This window comes from Rana temporaria, chromosome 2 (genome assembly GCF_905171775.1).
Source record: "Rana temporaria chromosome 2, aRanTem1.1, whole genome shotgun sequence".
NCBI classification, from domain to species: domain Eukaryota; kingdom Metazoa; phylum Chordata; class Amphibia; order Anura; family Ranidae; genus Rana; species Rana temporaria.
This window is the reverse complement of record NC_053490.1, coordinates 209802021-209821160: the sequence shown is the minus strand read 5'-3', so window position 1 is coordinate 209821160 and position 19140 is coordinate 209802021. Positions and strand designations below refer to the sequence as shown.

Here is a 19140-nt window from a genome sequence, read left to right as displayed (position 1 = left end):
AGATTTTTTTTCAAAGTTGTCGCTCTATTTTTGTTTATAGCGCAAAAAATAAAAACCACAGAGGTGATCAAATACCATCAAAAGAAAGCTCTATTTATGGGGAAAAAAGGACGTCAATTTTGTTTGGGAGCCACGTCGCACAACTGCGCAATTTTCAGTTAAAGCGACGCAGTGCCGAATCGCAAAAAAAGTGCTCTGGTCTTTGGCCAGCGAAATGGTCCGGGGCTTAAGTGGTTAAAATACAACCTTTTCATGCAATCTAAACTAAGATGATAAAAAAACATTATTTTAAACTATATTACAGACAAAAGATCTTTGTTCCTACCTTCTTCAAACCATCCATTGTGAGAGCAGACAGACAGCACCTTTTGTCCAGGAACAACTGGCTGTAAAGCATTGACATCTGGGTTCACTGGAGAAATTGATACGAATATTACAGTTAAGAGGTATTACAAATAAACCAACTAAATATACATCAGTTTTTTTTATGGTTGCTAGAACTGTTCTGTATAGTTTATTTTCTGTGTGACTATATCAGCTTTGATATTGGTTGATTTGGTTTCCTGTATATCTTTTCATTTAGGGACCTGGAAAAGGTATATTATGTGATATGCATTGTCGTTGGTTGCTGAAATATGACCCTGATGTGTAATATATTTTTACTAAAACTGGTGCACTCAGAATCTGGTGCAAATTTGACTAGTAGCCAATCAGCTTATAACTTCAACTTGTTCCATTATGCTTTGACAATAAAACCTGGAATGTGATTGGTTTCTATGCAAAACTGCACCACTTTTTGCACCATGCAGTTTTAGTAAATAACCCCCTCTGAATCTCTTGCTCCGATTTAAACTTTATGGTGATCTCTGTGAGCTGGCAGGCAAGCAGGGATTGCGGGGGGGGATGAATCGCTGCTCTTAGGGCTCTTTCACACGGAGCGGACCGTTTCTGGGTCCGCTCCGTGTGTCTCCGTCGGCTCAGCGGGGATCCCCGCTGAGCTGTCGGCGGATAGGGCGGTCCCCGCACACAGTGCAGGGACCGCCCTGTCTCAGCTCCGCTCTGCCCTATGGGGAACCGGATGCAGACGGAGCGTCTGTCCGTCTGCATCCGTTCCGTTCCGGCGGACGGAAGAAAAATAGGGTTTTCTTCCGTCCGAAAACCAGATCCCGACGGACGCGGACGTTAGCGGATGCTCCATCCGCTAACGGACGCGATCCCATAGGGATGTATTACAAGTCTGTTAACGGACTTGTAATAACGGACAGGTGGAGCGGACGTCTGAAAGGGGCCTAACTTGTTAGTCAGGTGAGTACATTTCAGCTTGAACCTTTTCACAGAGCGGGTAACAATAGTCTTAAAAGGAATAAAAAGGCATCTAAACCAATCTCCATAAGTTACATGTTTGGTAAAATTAAATAAAGACCATCGAGCTCAACTGGTGTGGGTGTGTGTTATCTTTACCACTTCACCTTCATATTGAGTTCATTAGGATGCCCATCTAAACGTTTTTTTTTAAATCCTTACAGTTCCCGCTGATACTACCGATTGTGGAAGGGAGTTCAAAATCTCTACTCTCCCTATGATAGAATTACCATTTAGATATTTGTATAATCCGATTATGTCTCTTCTCCAGGGAAACTGTGTTTAATGTGTAGCCATTCCCTATAACTGAGACCTCACACTCCGTTTTTAGCTTTGTTGCTCTTCTCTGGACTCTCTCCAGTTCCAGCACATCCTTCCTGAGGAATTGTGACCAGAAATGAATGGCATAATCAAGATGCAGCCAAAAGCAGAGTTTTGTAAAAAGGTAGAATTGCAGTTTTATCTTTTCAGTAAATACCTATTTTAATGCATGCTAATAGTCTATTGGCCTTACTTGCTGCAGCTCGGCATTGTACAGGCTAGTGCTGAGTTTATCATCTACTTGGACCCCACTTTTCCATTCCATCCTAGATTCCCCCAGAAGTTCTCCCCCTAGCGTATAACTTGCATTCCTTTAGCTTTAGCTGTTGCAAAGGCCTGGAAGAGTCCAGTAATAAATTTGGCCTTGATAAAACGTAAACTGGCCTGGATTATGCTCCATGTGAGTGTATTACGGGATAGACAAAGACTTTTTGATAGGGTATGGAAACCCTGGCTCACTTATCTACAAGTACCAGATGTCTATTGGAAATGAGAGATGTGATCTGTGGAGAGCTTCCGGATGGACAAGACTCTATCCTTCCCATTTCTTTTTTCCTCTTTATTCCTCCTCCCTCTTCCCTCCTTTTCTTCAGTCTTTTATCTGGCAACAATGTTACCTACTGTACGGTCTTATGATACACACCCTCCTGAGGGATAAATACACCAACATTTAATATTTTTGTTCTAGTCTTAATTCCAAAATCTCCAAATATGTTGGATATGTGTAAAGACATTGTAATTGTTTTTTTATTTTGTACTTCTTAAAGACATTCCTTTTTTTATTGTTAAAATAATAAAAAAAATTGAAACAGAAAAATGTTGGGTTTCTTTTTACACTCCTCCGCTATGTGTCTCTTGTGGTCTATTTGTGCTGCTCTGATCATGCTCTTAGATTTCTTATTTCATTCTTTGCAGTGTTGGCATGCTGACAGTGTCCCTTCGGCCTTATAATTTCTTGAGTACAGTTTTTCTCTAATATACCTTTTTATGCTCAAATTTAGCCACCCAGGTTTAACCTTAGCTCTTTTATATTTGCTGCCTATTTGAATACATTGGCCAATGCCATTATTTACATGTTTACATAGTTAGCAAGGTTGAATAAATACACCAGTCCATCCAGTTCAACCTGTCTGGAGTATAGGTGTGTGCGTGGATTTATCTCAATAATAATTCCCATATCCTGTATGTTGTGTCCCAGCTGACACCACTGCTTGTGGAAGGGATATCCACATCCTTACCGCTCTGACAGTAAAGAACTCTGTCGTTCTTAAAGCATTCCCACTTTTCCTCCATGTTTTTCTTTTCTAGAATATCTTCCCATTTATTGTCATGCAATATGGAGTTCAGTTTATCAAAGTTGGAACTTTTGAAATGTAATGTTCTTGTCTTACCCTTGTGTCTTTTTTCCTATGATTTATGATGAATATAATTACCCTGTGATTGCTGTTTCTCAAGTTATCCCTTACTTTCACATCCACAACCAGAGCATTCAGTAGAAAAGGACCAAACCTTTATTGATTACTACTGTTGCATATAAGTATATTACGTAGAAAAAGGTTTTAAACTCGAAGGCAAACACTGCATACTAGCTCATTATGAATTACTTACATTATTAAATACTTTTTCTTCCGGGTTCGCGGCTCCGGCGCTGTGAGTGGCTGGAGCCGTGATGACGTCACTCTCACGCTTCAGCCGAGCATTCACAGCGTATGCGTCGCTGACGTCAGTGGCTCAATGCAAAGTGAATATCTCTTAAACCATACAGGTTTAGGAGATATTCATTTTACCTACAGGTAAGCCTTATTATACGGTATAGGGTATACAACTGCTTTAAGGGCTGTGTGTTATGTTATTTTGAGGGGACAGAAAATGTACACTGTTATACAAGCTGTACACTCACTACTTTTACATTGTAGCAAAGTGTCATTTCTTTAGTGTTATCACATGAAAAGATATAATAAAATAATTCAGAAAAATGTGAGGGTTGTACTCACTTTTGAGAGATGCTGTAGGCAGCACCTTAGAAAGGCATACACATATATTGCTAAATAATATACAGGAGCCTGTAATACAGTTCATGCTGGCAATGCTAACCAGAAAAAGGGCAACCACTAAACTACCAGGTGGAATAGTTGACTGTAGGCCACCAAGCCCCCTTCGGCCCCATTCACACCTGAGCGTAGCATTTATAGGCAGAAAGTTGCGTGATTTTACCGTGTCTTTGATGTGTTTTTCATGCTTTTTTAACGCAATTTTGTACAGGTCAAAAGGTCACCAATGTAAAAAGCAGAAAAACGCCTTTAATCTGCCTAAAAAAAGTTCCAGAACTTGTTTGAGTGTCAGGCATTTTGTAGCTTCTGGCTTCAGTCATTTTGGAATGGAGATGTGAACCATCTCCATAGAGAAAAAATAGATTTTTCCCCTCCAGCATTTTGTAGCTTAAGGCTTCAAGCTACAAAATGCTCAGGTGTGAATGGGGCCTTAGGCCTCGTACACACGAGGTGACATTTCCGATGAAAGCGGTCCGCGGACCGTTTTCATCGGACATGTCCGCTCGGAGATTTCTGTCTGATGGTTGTACACACCATCAAACAGAAATCCGTGCGGACAGGATACGCGGTGACGTTGCCGCGCCGTCGCCGATGATGCGGCGACGTGCGCGACCCTGGAAGGTCAATGCTTCCACGCATGCGCCGAATCACTTAGACGCATGCGAGGGCTTTCGGCCGAGCGGACATGTCCGGTGAGTCGTACAGACGACCGAACATGTCCGACAGACAGGCTTCCAGCGGACATGTTTCTTAGCATGCTAAGAAACATTTGTCCGCTGGAAACCTGTCCGATCCGCCGGAAAATTGTCCGGTCGGCCGTACACACGACCGAACATGTCGACGGACCAGTTTCAGCAGACATGTTCGGTCGCGTGTACGAGGCCCTTAGAGTGGCAAGAGCAAGTGAATCAATCTAGAGCAGCAGACAAAGGCTCTGTCAGAAAGGCAGATGAGGGCACCTAAGCACTCATTTACTGCACTAGCCATTTAGAATATTTTTTTTTGGCCAAATGAGACTCAAATATAAAACTTAATTATTAGAAGCAATTTTAAGATATATGAGAGATATGGGATTTTGCCTCTTTATTTCTGTTTAACAGCTATAAACAAAGTGCAAAGTACTGCTGCAAGAAATTTCCATTGAAAGGCTATATTTTCCCCTGGCACTCCGATGTTTTTAACATCATTTAACTCTACGTGACCTTACAAACAATCTTCAGAACACAGCCACGGCAATTATCTCTCCCCAGTGGTGAAGATAAGTGTGATAGTACTGGCAATTTCTGTTGTTCTCTGGCACAAAATGTTCACCTAATGGTAAAAACAAACAGCCAATATATACAATTCAGAACACTGGCACATTTCCTATCCACTCTACACAGTTAACAAACTCTGTGCAATATTGTCTGCAAGATGTACAATATGCAATAATAATTATTTCAAAAACACATTTCTGCATTTAAATTTGGGAAATAAAGAACTGACAATAAAGTATCAGTTAATGACCACTGTATAAGATAAATAATACAACCTGGTAGTGTTTTATTATATTTTTAGTTATATGGTTTAAATGGTCTAAATTGTTTAGCAAACTACCAGTTGACTCGTATAATCGCAGGTTATTTATTAATGTAGTATTATTATTATTGTGAGCTGCATACCTGCCCTTCAGATACCAAATCTGATTTTCGAAGGTGTGTGTGTATATCGCCTGCAAGACCAAATTCATGTACCAAACAGAGTACAAAAGTAAAAAAAAATGAAATTAATAAAACAACAATTTGCGTATTTATTTCTGAAGCTTTGTGTGTAAAACTCCCATAAATACTGGATAAAACTTCATTGTGAACAGCTATTTCATTTGGACACAACTGTTGTCCAAATAAACCTTTTATCACACAAAAGGAGGAAAGCCATGACATTTGCCCATTCTGAAATAAAATCAGCTTTTTTTTCAGATGATCTTTTGCTTCTAACCCTAAATCCACACCTACCAAATCTCAACATGCACATCAAACACTTCAACTAATTCTCACAATAAACTACCTAAAGAGCAAAATGATTTTTCTCAGCAAACCCAAAAGGATGATGGATCGTGGATCAACAATATAAAACAAACAACACACTGCCTCATCTATTTTTAAATCCACATAACAAGAAGCACTCTAAAAATCTATGGTTTACATTTCACTACAATTATAGCCAAGATTGTGACAGAACTTCTTTCTTGAATCTGGTTGTCTTTTTTATGGGAAGCTGTCGTCTAATTAGAATGATGAGTTTTTGATAAACTTTTGTATTCACTACACACTCTAACTTTTCTCCTCCTCCATTCAGATTTAACAAAATTATATAAGACTTTTTCACAGTTTATCTGCAAACTAAAAACCCATAATAGCCAAACACAAACTACATTGACCTAAATATTATTTAGGTGTTAACTTCCCCAATATCTGGATTCATAGCCTTGCTTGCCTCTTGCAAAATCATTAATCTTTATGCCTGGCACAAATGGGCCAAACATTTTGCCCGTGTTGACATCAGTCTGTCGAACGGGCACCCAGCATTCGATCAGCACTGGCAGTCAATGGAAGTGAGCGTTGGCCGCTGTGTTCTGGGTGGTGGGGGGAGTGGGGCAGTCTCCCTCTCAGAACACAATAGCTCGTCGGGGAAATCGCTGTACTACCGTCACATTGTTAATACAGCGAGCTCCTGCAGAGCTCCTTTACCAGGCTTAACATTAAATCTCAAACTGTGTCTGAGACAGTGTACCCTTGAACTCAGAGGTCTATAATGCCTCGTACACACGGCCGGATTTTCCCCCCAAAAAAGTCTGACAGGCTTTTTTTCTAGGAAAGTCTGGCTGTGTGTAGCCTCCATCGGACTTTTTTTTTCGGAAGTCCAACGGACCTTAGATAGAGAACCTGTTCTCTTTCTTTCCATCAGACTTCCGACGGACTCACGGTGGACTTTTGCACAGTCAAGAGTCCGAACGTGTGTACAAGGCATTACTCTCAACTGTTCACTTCCTACCACCTGTAATAGAACAATACATTCTCTTGGAGGACACTATAACTGCATGAAGAAAAAACAGCAAAATGCGGTATATTTCTGGACCCCTTACTACATGTTTCCGACAAGAAAAACTCCATATTCCCAACAAAGGAAAGACTATGTTGTTTATACCTCCTGGGAATCTCAAGCCATAGAAAGTTTACAAGACCTGTAAGAAGTAGACAATAAGCTACTTCCTTTCTCCCTGCTAACACTGAAATATGCTCTTCCTGCTAATCATATTCTATATTACACTCAAGTTAAATGCCTTCTAAACACATTGATGAGCCAAAAAGCAATTATAAAAGCCCCTCACTCACACACATCCCTCTATGAAGAATCTATTTCCTGGATATGTCCATTTATTAGAGAAATCTTATGTAATCATGATGCAGGGGTGCCTTTATCCTACTGAACAATTTTTTATTTATTTTTTACCCCAGTTCTCTTAGCAATACACAGTTTCCTCCATAATATTTTATCTAGATAATTTCTGGATGAGTTTTCTTGTTTAAAAAAAAAGTGTGGGGCATGGAAGAAAACAATATGGTCCATATTTGTCGAATTTTCCACAGAAAAAAATTTAAATCCTATGAAAGCCGCAACATTTGAATGGATCCATGGCCCAGGATCCGGCTGGTTCCTCGGCACAATTGCTGTTGACTGGGTCTGGAGCGGAGACTGTTCCAATGGGCTTGGAGGCTCAAATGTTCCACAAATCCAATAAGCAGACACCCACCTTTACTTTAATCCAGAAAATCTGCAATAAGGGTAGACAGATACAAGAGGTGACAGGATATACTGAATATAGTCTGATATGGGGGAATCTCTCCTATGTCGAACTGGCAAAATTGCAACAGGGCTCCAGGTGGCGCTCATTCAGCGTGACTTTGCTATCGCACATATTTCAGGATGGCAAGCTGTTGTCTTTCCTTGAGTTCTGATTCAGGTTTAATCTACCCTCTACCATATACTATTCTTATCTCCAGCTCCGACATGTGGTGGGCGCGCAAGGCGACCCTACTCACTGGGCAAGCACCCCCATTTTCCACTTGCTGCAGACTAGCACGGAAACTGAAGGGATTATCTCACATTGCTACCAAATGCTATTGACACACCACTTAAAAGCCCACCCCACTAAGGCACAGTCCCTATGGGAGAAAGATGTAGGCCCACTCACGGGAGACCAATGGGAGGAAGTCTTACAGTCAATTACTACTTGCTTGTTAAACGTGGCCCACTTAGATTGTATAAGATGGGCAGACGGCCGGACTCCCTGTGTAGCAGATGTGGGCAACATCAGGGTGACCTCACACACTTACTCTGGAGATGCCCAAAACTCCACAGGTACTGGAGCGAGGTGCACGGGATGCTTAATCAAGAGTTCCAGACGACCGTCCCCTTGGACCCAATTCATTGCATATTAGGGGTGATGGAGGAAGCTGTCCCAGAGGAGATGACTAGAATAGCATTCTCTAGGGCATTGTTCCAGGTGCACAAGCTCATCCTGATGGGCTGGAAATCGGTCTCCCCACCCTCGGTTGCCTCCTGGATAACACATATGGGAAATACCTTGGTTGTAGAGAAATATATCTACCAACATAGGGGCAGTCCTGGCAGATTCAAAAGAATCTGGGCACCATGACTGGATACCCCTGGACTGAGTCCCAGGGAATTGGTGATGTCCAGATTGTTGCAATGCCCTGCGAAAAGACCATAATGGGCTATTGTTGGATAACACCAGCTGAATGATATGTACATATCAGTTTGTTGTAAACTTATCGGGTTGGAAGATAAGATAATTCTGGTGGATGCTGGAAGGATGGTACATTGTGCATGTTGATATATTCAAATACACTGTCTGTACATTGGAAAAGTGTTTGAAATTGCTCAATAAACACCTTTTTGATAAAAAAAAATCCTATGAAAGCCTATAATTTAAAAAAAAAATCACTAAGGAAATGGTTCAGAGTTGAATGAAGATGAACAGACTTTTTTATAAGTTCACTTTTAACTAGATATAATCAAGTGCCGTTGTCTCCAATCTCTTAAATAACACATATAATATTAAGTTACATTTCATCAGGATGTATGCAACACAATGTTCTGTCAAGACAAGCTTGTTTCCATATGAATTACCTCTGCGTGTACCTGTTTGAATTTTATACAGTTTAAATTAAAATGTTTAATTTATATTTTGTTTCCTAATTTATTATGGTCAGGATTAATTAGAATTTTTAAATATGAAGCTTTAGGCTTCTTCTCATATTGTAATCTTCATTTACCCCACGTTGAAACAAAGCAATTTTTTTACAGAGCTCAGTAGCTAATGGTGAAATTTACATGCAGATCTGAATGACCCACTCTTATTAGATCAGGTTTTCATGAAAGCCAGTCTGCCTAAACAGAGACAACTACTCCTGTGTTCTGTTTAGTAATTCATTATCAGGTACTAAGCAGTTACTTAAATTTTTTTATTAAATACGGTTAAAAAAAAAAACACATACACTTAAAAAATGAAGTAAAAAAGACTAAAAATATACAACATATGTTGTGTGTGCTTTTTAGCCAGAAAGGGGATGCTGTAGCAACTACAAACTGGAAACTGTTATTAACTGTTATTAAAGGCAAAACATATATTGCCAGCACACCATGGATTGCTTCGCCACCAGAAGACAGTGATCAGCGCCTGATTGGATGCTGGTTTTCCAGCATTCTCGTTTGACAGAAGTCAGTCATGAGACGCTGTACGCACAGGCTGAAAGTCGGCTGGTAGCTGCCAAATTGACTGTTTTCGGCCGATTTTTGTCCCGTGTATACCTAGCTTTATACATACTTGACGTGTTATCCTTAAGGAGCCTGATTAACCCTCCCAGTTCTAATCTTGGGACTACAGATCACCAAGTGATACAGGTAAGAGTGAATGACTGCACACTGATACTATGGAAAATTGTTGATACCTCAATCTTCAAAACATCATAATTATTCAGGAAAGACAGGGTAGTTAACATGTTTCGCGCAAAGACCGTTTACTCATAGCCATGCTATGAGTAAGTGCTTTTTGTGCAAAACCTTTTAACCCTGTTTTTACTGAAAGAGCTTTTTTTTATATAATCTTTATTTAGTACTGCCACAGAACTTGACAAACAGTTTCAATATTCCTCAAACATCAGTACAGCAGTGACAAAATTTGTTTATTTTTTCAGCATGAAAAAAAAAAGTATCAAACAGAAATAGAGAGGATATGGAAAGAATATCTCCTATCAAGTATGTATATGCCGCTTGCGGTTCTGTCAATCATCACCCTAAAACATGTTTAGGGTGACTGTCGCTAAGTAAACACAGACTATAGTGAGTATACCTCAAAGTAAAGAAACCATCTCCAAGCCCCAGATTGGCCTAGGCCGATCCGTGTTTCCAGGTTGACTCTAAAGCAGCTCCCCTGGGCCCCGCACCAGGGGGGGGCAGCGAGTACCTACAACTAACCACCCCAATACACTACTGAAAGAGCTTTTAACCCTTCCTACTATATATAGTAAAAAAAATGGCTTTACATACTTTACACGTTAATGGTAATTTTCTAAAAAGTAAGAGGTAAAATTTGGTAGCCAAGGATGACAAATTCTTTCCCTATGACTTTATGCATTAGTCCAATTTAGGCAAAACCAAGACAATGACTTCAACTGGGAAAGGCTTCACGTTTCCTTTCCCTTAAATACCATTCCTCATTGCCAGACAAATGCTAGTAGAGACTTAGGCAGCCTGCTCTCTCAGCAAACACGTGGAATTCGCACTGCAAAGAGTGTCAACAATGCCATATCTGATCTTTCATCTCTTACAAGAGCCAATCACTTTCTGTAACTACTGGCAAATCCTGCTAAATCCACTGGACAATCTGTTAATCACAGATTTAAGTCATTCTTAGCATATGTCACCATGCCAGGACACACTTGAGAACACATGTTAGCAAAGCAAGTTTGTGTACTAAATACAACCAGCGACAGTGCTACTTGTATGGTAAAAGAGAGGTGTAAGAAATTTAGTGCTATAATCGAGGATTTCTGCACAAAATGCAGCCAGATATTTTTTTTTTTTTTTGCTTTTTTTTTTTCTAAGGAGAAATACAACAGATGGCTTTGATTCTTTAAATAATATACTCTTCAATTGATTGTAAAGTTTTTTTAATTTACAGTAACAATAAAGTATCTAATAAATATTACCCTACAATATGTAACAGAAGACCTAGAGACTGAGAAAACTGGTATTGACTTTTCTGCAGCAACATTAAGGATTAGTTTTCGTAACAGGGCTACAACTAATCTCTGACGTCTTGGGAAAGCTCAATGAGAAGTGGCAAAGCAGCTGCCACAAAGAAAAGATGTCAAACATTGTCAATTCTTGCAGCATCTAAATATTTTGTCACGTTAAAACACTTTGACATAAAATATTTTTTAAAGGAAAGTTCCTATGGTGTTTGGATTGTCTTCTTTTAAAAATGTTTTGACAATAATGGTTTATATCATTTTATAATTATTTGTATTATGTAAAAAGTAAACATGTATTAGAATTTAAACATGTGATACTGGGCCTACATGATAATACAAAGCCAGTACTGACTTTATTCAGTTTGAAAGGTTATGGTAATACAAAGGCATACCTCCTTTGACTTAAATACTGTAGATCAATTTTATTATTTAATTTAAAGATTTTTTTTATCACAAGAAAAAAAAAAACTTGTAACAATGAATTTGGGTCTATTCTTTTTAGCACAGCAGCAGCTGAGACTTCAGCAGCTAATACTTCAGCAGCTAAGGCCCCATACACACGATAGAATCCATCCGCGGATAAATCCGCGCAAATGGGTTTCAGCGGATATATTCTATGGTGTGTACACTCCAGCGGATCTGTTTCCGCGGATATTTCTCCGTCGAATGGCTTTTCAGCAGATCGAATATTTGTTGAGATGTTGAACAAATCTATCCGCTGCGAATCTATCCGACGGATAGATCCGTTGGTTAGTACACATTATCCGCGGATAAGAACCACGCGCATGCTCAGACAAAATAAGGGGATGGGAGCACTCGTTCAGGTAAAACTCTCGTTTGTTTGTGATATGGCACATTCGTCATTTTAACTATATAGTGTGTCGTTTATTTCCTCTTGTTTTTTCCGCGTTCTCTTGCTAGAATAAACCCGTTCTCTCGCTGATGCCATCTATCCAGATGTTTGAAATTTATTTTTTGCATCCACATGTGAATGTCTTTGTTTTTCTTTTCCAATTTATGTCCCCATTCTTTTTCCTTGCCCATTTTTTACCCTTTTTTTTATGTTTATTAAATTATTTTCCCCATTCTTTTCCCTTGGCCATTTTTTTACCCTTTTTTTTTGGTTTAGCTAATTATGTCCCCATTCTTTTGTCTTGGCCATTTTTTTACCCTTTTTTTTATGTTTAGCTAATTATGTCCCCATTCTTTTGTCTTGGCCATTTTTTTACCCTTTTTTTTTGGTTTTGCTAATTATGTCCCCATTCTTTTCCCTTGGCCATTTTTTTACCCTTTTTTTTTGGTTTTGCTAATTATGTCCCCATTCTTTTGTCTTGGCCATTTTTTTACCCTTTTTTTTAGGTTTAGCTAATTATGTCCCCATTCTTTTTTCTTGTCCATTTTTTTACCCTTTTTTTTATGTTTAGCTAATTATGTCCCCATTCTTTTCCCTTGGCCATTTTTTTACCCTTTTTATTTGGTTTTGCTAATTATGTCCCCATTCTTTTCCCTTGGCCATTTTTTTACCCTTTTTATTTGGTTTTGCTAATTATGTCCCCATTCTTTTCCCTTGGCCATTTTTTTACCCTTTTTTTTTGGTTTTGCTAATTATGTCCCCATTCTTTTGTCTTGGCCATTTTTTTACCCTTTTTTTTTGGTTTTGCTAATTATGTCCCCATTCTTTTGTCTTGGCCATTTTTTTACCCTTTTTTTTTGGTTTTGCTAATTATGTCCCCATTCTTTTCCCTTGGCCATTTTTTTACCCTTTTTTTTTGGTTTTGCTAATTATGTCCCCATTCTTTTGTCTTGGCCATTTTTTTACCCTTTTTTTTTGGTTTTGTTTTGGTAAAGTTATGTCACCATTTTATGTAGGCGTGTGTTTTTCCTCTTTTCTTTTCCCAAGTTGGTACGCCAAATTCCCCCCCCCCCCCCAAGGAGTTGGTGTCCTTTCTAAATGACACATATTATTTGCTAAAATGTTTCATGCCTAATCACCACAGTATTAAAACACAATAGACAAGGTATTTCAGTAAATCAAATAACCATTTATTTGGTACATAAAGAAAATTATATTACCAAGAAGGGCAGCACTTGCTGAGATAGCAACATAAATGCAGACTTGTGTTCCAGACTGCACAGGCAACATAGTCAAGGACAAAATGAATAACCTTGAGGACCGCATACCGAGAACAAAAAAAGAACAACAAAAACAAAAACCAGGAGCAGCAGCAAGTGAGCCAATGGAGCCCAGGCTGTGGTACTCCAAAAAACATGAAGTTTTTGGGGGATCAAATAGAAGGCCGGCAATCATCGTCTCCTGTTCCTTGGAACACTCCTTGCAGCAGATCTTCCACGGACCCGTCCACGGCCCCTTGCAGGTCGGGATGATGTGGCAGCAGGAGGAGTTAGCAGGTGTTGTGCAGGATAGGCCGGGTCACTCAGCTCAGTGTCATCGGTCAGCCAGCCCTGGTGCAGCCATAAAAGCACCTGGTTCATGAGGTTCCTGGCACGCCTCTGACCGTCCTCCCCCGCTTGGGACAATTCATGGGCCACATAGGCACTGTAGGCCTCAGTGGGGTTGAGGGGGGCCCTCATTAAGGCGCTAGCTTCCCTAATCATTCGGAGGCTCTCATCCTCCACCTGCCTCCTGCGCCTCATTAGGCCAGTTTGCCTGACCCTGGGGGGAGGGAGTTGCCTGGTGGGGCTGACCGTGGGCCTGGGGCCCTCCTGGCTGGTGCTGGGCCCGGCCTCCTCCTCCTGGCTGACAATGACCCCTTCCTCCTGGCTGGCAGGCAGCTCAGCATCATGAGCCAATCTTTCCTGGTTGCTCCCTTCTTCCTGTGTAAAAAAAAGTGACATGTTTAAAAATTTGGCACAAGCAAATCACACACATTTTCATGCTCTAGACTGGTTTGTTTTATCTTACTTTAAACTTGAATAGACTCTCCTTCTGATCCCTGTACTTGGCATCCATCACCCCTATTTTTATGACCATGACTTTTCAAGTCCATTTTTTTGTTTGGGATTACAATATCAACTCAATAAACAAACAAGAATTAGCAGGCCAAAAACATTTTTTAAAATACTCTACCTCATCAGAAGTGGAGAGTCGCAGATTTTCCTGCCTGCCAGCCAGCCCCTCACCGTCCTCCTCCTGGCTGGGGTGATCTGTGGAAGGTCTGCTGCCCTGCTGTCTGGGTGGAAGGCTTGACATTGATTGCCGGCCCTCTATTTGATCCCCCAAAAACTCCATCTCCTGGTAGTACCACAGACTTGGCAACGTGGACTCTCTTGCTGCTGCTCCTGATCTTTGCTCCCGAAGTTCTCTTCTTTTTGCTCTGTATGCGGCCCTCAGGTTATTCATTTTGTTCTTCACCATGTTGCCTGTGCAGCCGGGAACCCATGTCTGCAGATATCTAGCTATTTCAGCAAGTGCTGCCTTTCGTTGGTCCCGGTTTGAATAATGAGGATGTTTTGAATCCCAAAGTAGGGGCATTTCCCTAAACTTCTCTATTAGCCTAGAAATTATCTCCTTTCCCACGATATTTTCCATTTGTGAGTTTTCGAAGGTAAATTTCTGATGAACACTGTTAAACCAAAAATTTTACAAATTAGAAAATGCCCATCATTCACATTGTATTCATATGTGGCCCCAGATTGATCTTGTACTATGCAAACACAGTGTCTCCTGCAGCCAAAATGCTGGCCAGCTCTGCCCCATTGTTGTGACCCAAAATTAGTTCACATGCAGACCCTTTTTAAAATCATTTTGCTAAATACGTGTAATCTAGACCCATCCCCAAATTTACAGATTGCGACCTTTCATGAAGGCAGTATTTAATGTGTACTTAGCCTGCCACTCATCATTCCTGAAATCTAAATACACTTCCTAATAACCTTTGGCCAACCAACACAGAACAATACTTGCATGATCACAATACACCTGGCAAAAAGTAAAACTAGGTAGAGCATTCTTCACATCTAGATTTAAGTGATGTGTAAAAGCATTGTGAGAATTTAATTCAGTTTGTGGGGACACAATAAACATACTAATTTGCGTTAAAAGGCTGCAAACAACAGACAAAACCACAATCCCATGGCTCTCAAGTTTCTAGGCCTCTGCTGATCCCATGTTTCAAGTTTGTACCTTATCTCTAGCTCCTCGTGCAGCTCAATGAAATAATCTCCGCGTAAGCAACGTAATCACCTCGGTTCCCTTTTATAGACTCCGCGTGTGCGTGACACATCGTCACCATTGCCATGCCCCCTAATCAATGTTAATTCTCAAAATCTGGCGTTAACTGTGTTACTGCTGTCAAATGTTCTACAAATCTCCGCGTAAGCAACGTAATCACGTAGGTTCCCTTTAAAAGACTCCGCGTGTGCGTGACACATCGTCACCATTGCCATGCCCCCTAATCAATGTTAATTCTCAAAATCTGGCGTTAACTGTGTTACTGCTGTCAAATGTTCTACAAATCTCCGCGTAAGCAACGTAATCACGTAGGTTCCCTTTAAAAGACTCCGCGTGTGCGTGACACATCGTCACCATTGCCATGCCCCCTAATCAATGTTAATTCTCAAAATCTGGCGTTAACTGTGTTACTGCTGTCAAATGTTCTACAAATCTCCGCGTAAGCAACGTAATCACGTAGGTTCCCTTTAAAAGACTCCGCGTGTGCGTGACACATCGTCTTGCCCCCTACTCAATGTTAATTATGTAAATCTGGCGTTAACTGTGTTACTTGCAGTCAAATGTTTTACTAATCTCCGCGTAAGCAACTGAGCAGAAACGGGCGCATTATCTCCGCGTAACCTACGTAATCACGTCTTATTCATTCTCTAGACTCCGCGTATGTAGTACCCGCCGCCCTGGTCCCCGCCCATGACGGGACATTTCCAGATTTCCACGCCCCTAATCTCTGTGGGGATGAAAGATGGCGATGACAGGCGAGCATGCACGGAGCTCTCAGGCCAGAAGTGAGGGGACAGAGGCAGGAACGTCCCGATCCCGGCCTAAACGTTATAAGGCAACTAATATGTCCTTTGACGAAATGGTTGAGCTGGTAGACATTATGCGGAGGAAGGACTATGATGGGCAATATGGCCCATACAAGACCCCCAACCGCAGGAAGGGGAAAATTATGGAGAAGGTGGCACGTAAAATGCAGAGGATGTTTGGCATCGCAAGGTCCAAGGAGCAGCTACGGAAGCGGTGGTCCGACTTAAAGCTTCGTGAGCCACATCAACTAAAGAAAATAAAAAAAATACTCAAAAAACGTAAGTTATTTTTTGTTTTGAGGGGTGGGGACAATTTTATTATTTGAATGTTTGGTCAGGTACATTTCTACATCTGTATCCTTGGCCTGGTTGTACTTCTGAAAATATGTTTAAATAATTGTATTACTCAAAATCTCATTTGCTTGGCCAACGACTGTTAATAGGAAACCTTGTTCACATCAGGTTGCTTCGCAAAAATACGATGTTGGCCCAGGAACAACACACCTGGACATGCCTCTCTTGCCAAAAACATTGTTTGTAAACATTGTGGTCAAATTTTTTAATTGAACAATTAAATCCAAGAATGGGAAATGCAAACAGTGCTACTAAGCAGGTGTTTCCATATCTGTTAATCCATAGCACCTGTGTCTCCCTCAAAATCTTACCAGAAAATTTGGATGGTCTCAGCTCTAAATTATAAGGGGGGGACATCCATGTGTGTCACTTTGCTAAAAATGGAATTAATCAGAGCTTGGCCTAGAAGTCATCCTAAAATATAGGTTTGTGTTCATAAGACAACTAAATATTTTTCAAAAAAGCCTCTAAACCTCTATGCAATGTGTGCGATTTATGCTCTACAATATCTTTTTTTTTTTTTTTTTTCTAGGGGAAAGAAGACGCCAGCAATTTGAGGAGGCAGAGAGGGCCAGACATGCCCGGGATCTGCCATCTGGCCATGTGGAGGAGGAGGAAGGAATAGAGGAGGATGTTGAGGAGGAGGTGGAAGGAAGAGATGAGGATGTTGAGGAGGAGGTGGAAGGAAGAGAGGAGGATGTTGAGGAGGAGGTGGAAGGAAGAGAGGAGGATGTGGAGGAGGAGGAGGAAGGAAGAGAGGATGATGGCGTAATTTTAGATCTGGTAGTTGTTGAGGAGGAAGATGAAATTGAAGAAGAAGATTTAGCAGATTTTGAAGATGGTGGATTGGTGGAAGAAGAAGAAGGAGGAGTTATTGAAGATGGAGAAGTGGTGGAGGAGGAGGAAATCAACACGACATCAGGTCAGTGTCATCCCAGCTTGATAGGGCAAAACAGATGTAGATAGGGTTGCCACCTCATCCCTTTAATCCAGAACACATATGGATTACACATGTTCTGTGGCTAATGTAATGCTGATATGGCACCAGGTGAGTAAAATTACCACCTTTTAATCAGCCACAGAACCTGTGTAATTAATCTGTGTTCTGGTTTAAAGTGATGAGCTGGCAACCCTAGATGTATCTCGTCCGGTCAAATGTCTAATTTTATATTTTTTACTAATTTTGTAGGGGATGAAGATGCTGTTCCCCATTTTTCTCGGGCAAGTGCGGGAATTATAATCCAGCAAGTAATGGAGTGCAGCAGCGAAATGGAAAATATGCGGCAACAGATGGTTCAGATGGAACAGAATGTGCGCAATATAATAGTCGACTGCTGTGCCGAGCTGGACACTATGCGGCAACGAATGGTGGTTATAGAGCAAAACTATAAGAACATCATTGACATGATGGGCCGTGTGAAAGAATAAACCAACCCCCCCCGCCCATCCCCCAACCTGTTTTTATGTCTGACTCAGCAACACGCCAAAATTTGAAGATGCACACACAGTGTGTCAACATGTGCTATCTGCCATCACAGAATATAGAATATCTGTGCTTTGTGGGTACAACCCCCTCCTCGATTATTAAATAATTTTCGAGGAAAGGTTTGCTCCCACAAAACCCAGACATTGTTCACCCATGATGGCAGATAGCACATGTCGCCTTTTTAAAGTCTTTTGTTGTGGTAGAACTGACATTTGGCGAAAAGCACTGAATGTGTGCATCTTGAAATTTTGGCGTGTTCCGGTGTGACCTCACACAATGACTGTTTTTGGGAATGCAAAAGTGACACATTTGGGTTTGTATTTTTTGGGACATGTTTTCTATTGTATAGTTTAAAAATGGCTTCCATTCAACAAGCCATACAAAACAGAAAAAGTAAACAAAAATAAAAAAAAAAAATGTACAAAAAACAAAAAAATTTAACCAAAAATTAAAAAAAAAGATTGTTTAACACATCGATCCCAAAAATATGATCAATATTTTTAATTGATTTCCAAAAAAAACAACACCCAAAAAAAAAAAAAAAATTATATTGTTATAAAATATTTCCCCCAAAAAAATAATAACGATTATTTGTTGAACAAATATGTAAAAAAAATTTTGAATATATTTTTACACACTATTACGACAAAAAAAATTGAAGAAATTGTTTGGAACCCATAAAAAAAAAAAAAAGGATACTTACTAAAAATAAAAAAAATAACTAATCAACGTGAAACCTAAAAAAGTTGGCATGTTTAAGAGCACAAAAAAAACCTTTTGCCAAAAACATAGAAAAAAGCTGACAATAAAAAAAGTTTGTTTTAAAACATTACAAGGAGTGGCTTGATTTTTTAAGATGCTGAATACCCAGTTTGGAGATGAGTGAATAATGTGCAATTGTGTTTATTTACTAAAACCTGAACCCTACATTTGGCACTAGAAGTGCACTATTTTTTGGGCTAACCAGGAAGACAGAAAAAAATATAAAAAGCAGTAATGACAAACAACTGTATAAAGTCCAATGGTCTAATTATTTATTTTTTCTGAGAATATTCCTTTCTTTGGGGGGCCAAATTAGAAAGAAATATGATCTGGCATAGCAATGGCCCCCCGACCCATGAAGTACTCAACATATTTGTCGCGTACCTCACGAGCAGATGGGGTGCCAATGCCAGCGCGACCAGTGACCAGCCCAGGGAGAGGATCTGAGAGTAGTCTTGCCTCAGAAACGCTGTCGGATAGGTACGTC

General features: G+C 40.3%; 1 protein-coding gene across 1 annotated transcript in view; it reads right to left on the bottom strand.

The window, feature by feature from the left end:
- VWA3B (von Willebrand factor A domain containing 3B) overlaps positions 1 to 19140 on the bottom strand; it is a 220667-nt gene that overhangs the window by 31253 nt on the left and 170274 nt on the right. The window contains exon 30 of the mRNA XM_040336327.1: positions 326 to 412. Within this exon, the coding sequence (XP_040192261.1) occupies positions 326 to 412 (87 nt within the window). The remainder of the gene's footprint in view (positions 1 to 325; positions 413 to 19140) is intronic.